Source organism: Parus major, chromosome 1A (assembly GCF_001522545.3).
Source record: "Parus major isolate Abel chromosome 1A, Parus_major1.1, whole genome shotgun sequence".
NCBI lineage: Eukaryota > Metazoa > Chordata > Aves > Passeriformes > Paridae > Parus > Parus major.
This window is the reverse complement of record NC_031773.1, coordinates 69,711,081-69,714,963: the sequence shown is the minus strand read 5'-3', so window position 1 is coordinate 69,714,963 and position 3,883 is coordinate 69,711,081. Positions and strand designations below refer to the sequence as shown.

At 51.1% G+C, this 3,883-nt stretch overlaps 1 protein-coding gene across 1 annotated transcript in view; it reads right to left on the bottom strand.

Moving 5' to 3' along the window:
- Positions 1-3,883, bottom strand: part of LOC107204952 (sodium- and chloride-dependent GABA transporter 1-like) — a 24,691-nt gene that overhangs the window by 2,785 nt on the left and 18,023 nt on the right. The window contains exons 12-13 of the mRNA XM_015628929.3: positions 3,609-3,709; positions 2,681-2,848 (exon numbers count right to left, since the gene is read on the bottom strand). Coding sequence (XP_015484415.1) covers positions 2,681-2,848; positions 3,609-3,709 — 269 coding nt within the window. The remainder of the gene's footprint in view (positions 1-2,680; positions 2,849-3,608; positions 3,710-3,883) is intronic.

Below are 3,883 nucleotides of genomic sequence, written 5' to 3'. Positions count from 1 at the left end.
GGGGCTGGGGACAGCAGCAGGGGAACAGGCAGAACATGGATGGCAGCAGCCGAGGGCTGGGACCCAAGGCTCGGAGGTGACCCTGGTCACAGGACAAGGGAATGGTGCATGGAGTGGCTCGTCCAGCAGCATTTGGCAGCACCCCAAAAGCCTCTGCCAGCCACCTTTGCTTTGATGCTGCACAGAGCACACGGCAGCTCCTCCTTTTATCTGAAATATGGGGAGCATCTGGTAACAGAGGCAAACTGTTACCAGGCAAGACCAGCTGCAAGGAGCAAGAAGAGAGAGCTGCAATGCCACAGGCCTCAGAGCAGACCTATTTTCCAATTAGAATTGATTACAAAGCACTACTAAGTAACTACAGCGGGTTAACAAGCTCAGAGCCTGTGCCTTTGATGCAGATCAGAACATCCACCTGCACAAACCTGTGTGCAGCAGCGATTCCTGCCACCCTGAGCTGATCAAACAAAAATTGCAGAGTCAAGTAAAGTGAAGCAAGAGCCCAGGAAAATATGGAGGGGAAAATCATTACTGGAGGCGTGTGGATTGAGTGTCAGGAGTGATGAGGAAGAATGAATCACTTTTGCCAGTCAGTGAGGGACTGATGCTGTGCACTGCAGAAGACAATGCAGAGGAGGATTAAGCCTGACCTGAACAGACATCACTGAGACAGGTAGGACCTCTTTCCAGTAAAGAGAAACAAACTCCTACCCCCCAGTACCATTGAAGTGGCTGCTGCTGGGTGAATTCCCTGAAATGTTCACTGAACTGCTTCTGCCATTCATGGTATTTTTTTCCCCTCTCACATTCATGCTCAGTAGGATCAAAATTACTTGTAATCTTTCCTGTCTGTCAAAACCACTTTATTCAGGATTGGCATCTAATTTCCCTCCAGCTCCAGCTCTATTACAAATTAATCCAGGATCTGTGCATGCAAGAGGCCAAAAATTCTCTCTGTCTCTCCGATACCAACACATACTCACTCAGATTAGCCTACTTTCTTCCTGCTGCCATCTGCTGCTCACTCCGAGGTCTGTGAAGGATTGAGAGGGGGTCTGGCTCTCCTGATGTTTGTGGGCAATGTCAGAGGAAGAGTCAGACAGGGAGTGGCACATCAGCCACTCGGGCTGCTAACTGCTGCTGGTGGTTTGCACAGGATGCTGAGGGGATGGCTGGAAACTCAGGAGCTTCCCTCCAAGCCCCTGGGGCAGCACAGGACTACACAGCACTTGGGAAGGGTGATGGATGTACATGGCACAAGCCTTTGGTCAGGAGGAGTCCAGCTGCTCCTGAGGGGGCACAGCCCAGCCTGGGCTCCCCCAGATGCTGCAATGTGCATTCTCCATCCCCAGAGAAACACGACTGACACCGGGCAAAGGCTTGAACCCATGCCTGGACTTTCAGGCTTCCCTTCCCCCCTTTTCCAGCTCACATTAAGAGTGAATAAGGAACCCTGTAAATGTCTGAGAAAGGGCGTACTGTTGGAATTGCACTGGTCTTCAACCCAAAATCAATGAAGTGGCTTGACATAACACCCTGGCCTGAGTCCTGCAGGAAGGACAAATCCCTAAAGCCAGCTTCAGATGGAAAACCAGGAACTGAAAGCAGATCCAAGTCCCCAAACACACCCAATTCCCACATCAGAGCCCATCCAAATGGAAGGCTGGGAGGAAGAAAACTCAAGTCCACCTGCAACTTCACCTCAGGTAGAGAACCTGAAGCTGACCTCAGCCCAGTTATTCCAGCCACAACTTTTTTGAGTCAGACTTTGCTAAAAATACAGCATCCCTAAAACAAACTCATTTGATTTAGATGGCATTTGGTTGCTGCTCCAGCTGGGCTGGGAAAGCCATAAATCAGCACTCCTGGGGTGACTTCTTACAGCTGTCAGCAGCGAGCCAGGGATGTGGGGCACAGTGCTCTCACGACTGAATGTCAACACTCTAAATAAAATCTTAACAGTAAGTACTGGGCATGACATAGAGACTCATGAGTCACTGCCACATAAAATCCTGCTCAAATTACTAAAGAAAATGTTTTAAACAAGACCAGTGTGATGGGTATTGTGGGTCTTTCTTGCCTCCTAACCCCTCAGGAATGTTCTCTGAAAGGCAGTGACAAACCACCCCTGTGCTTGTTTCTGCTGCTAGCAGGGCCCAGCCTGAGACATTTCATGATTCAGGCCTGGAGGATGCTGATCTCCCTGCTGAGGAGTGCCAACAAACATGCTCAGAGCCAGGAATTGTCAGGAGCTGGGATTTCTCTGGGCTGGGAGATTTCAAGGATTTCTTTCCAAACTCTTCCATGGCTCCAGTAGCCCACACCAAAGGGGTAGTGAGGGGAGGAGGGCTCCATTTCTGTGGTGATGCTCAAATGTCAATGAGGAGCAGCAGACACGAGGGCAGAGCAGCTGAAGGCGCAGCTGACTGCTGCAGGTGCAGGCACAGCCCAGCAGAGCTCCAGGTTAGATGTGTCCTGCCCAGCTGTGCCGTGGCACTGGAGGCTGTTCAGGGCACTGGGACTGCTCTGAGCCTCCTGGGCTGCACAGAGCCCCTGCAGCAGCCGCCTGCAGCACTCTGACAGCTCTGTGAGCTCTGACAGAGCAGGGGCTGCTTGGCTGGGTTTAGCTCTGGGAGGAGCTTGCCCCGAGCACAGAGCAGGGTGGGGAAGCTGTTCCTACCTGCCGGAGGGTCCCTGCTGAGGTGAGGAAAGAGTAGAGCATGTACCCTGGAATCAGAACCATGGAGGACAGGGCCATGAGCCAGCCGATGCCTTGTCCCCAGGCAGGATAGACGTATTTTCCCAGCGTCAGAGGGGTCATTTCCACCACACTGAAGAAGAACACACCCTGGGAAAGAACACCAGCCATTGCAGGGGAAAGTGCAAAATCAGGGTCCAGCCATTCCTTCCTTCATTACCCTCTTAGCTCCCAACAGCCTTACAGGAACCCAACAGCTCTTTACATTAGTCTGGATTCTTTCAGCCCTCCAGATGGTAATTCTGTATCATTTCTTCTTATCCTATGTAAAAAGCTGGAGTTGCAATACCCCTCACTTCCTTCTTCACTGAACTACTCAGACAAGCAGTGCCCCCAGAGCAGCTCCTGGGCAAGCAAACAGCATCCTCCCAGCTGGTCCCAGGAGTCTCCATCCTCCTGTCCCTGGCCTTGGCACACCACTCCCTGCACTGCTTGTGCTGGAAGGGCAGGAACCTGCAAAGGCCAAACTGCTCTGCAGTCACTTATCCTGCATTTTGTGATAGCTGTGTTCTCAGGAGCCTGTCAGAGGCTGAAGCTGGAGTAGCTGAAAGCCAGAACCAAGAATAGCTTTTTGAAACATTAAATTATTTTGCTTATCTTCTGCTATCTCAGGGGGAAAAAAAAGAAGAAGAAAAAGAAGAGCCGGTGGCCTCATTTAGATTAAAAGCAATCATCTAGAACTTTTTTATGGGTGATTTCCAGCAGGCAGAGTGAGAGAGGCTCCTGTTTCACTTTACCCATCTCCAGTCTGCCTGGGACCCCCTTGCTGGGGTGAGAACAGTGTTTCCCTACAGCCCATCTGGAGACCTTTCTAGACCCACTCCTGCACATTGGGCTCCCCAGGTCTCACCAGGCAGACAAGGGGTGTGAAGAAAGCCCAGCAGATCTTCCACCACATGCAAGGCTTGTAACCAATCATTTCTTCAATGTTCCTGTAAAACCTGTTCACACCTACAACAAGAAATGAGCATTGAAAAAAAAACCCCTCAATTTCTGCACCATGGTCTGCTCATGGCAGAGCACAGGCCAGGCACAGCAAGAGGGTGAGAGGGTGGCATGAGAAGCATTAGCTGGAGGGGATGGGGTACTGGGACACAAATTGATGCTAACAGCTTCCATGGCACA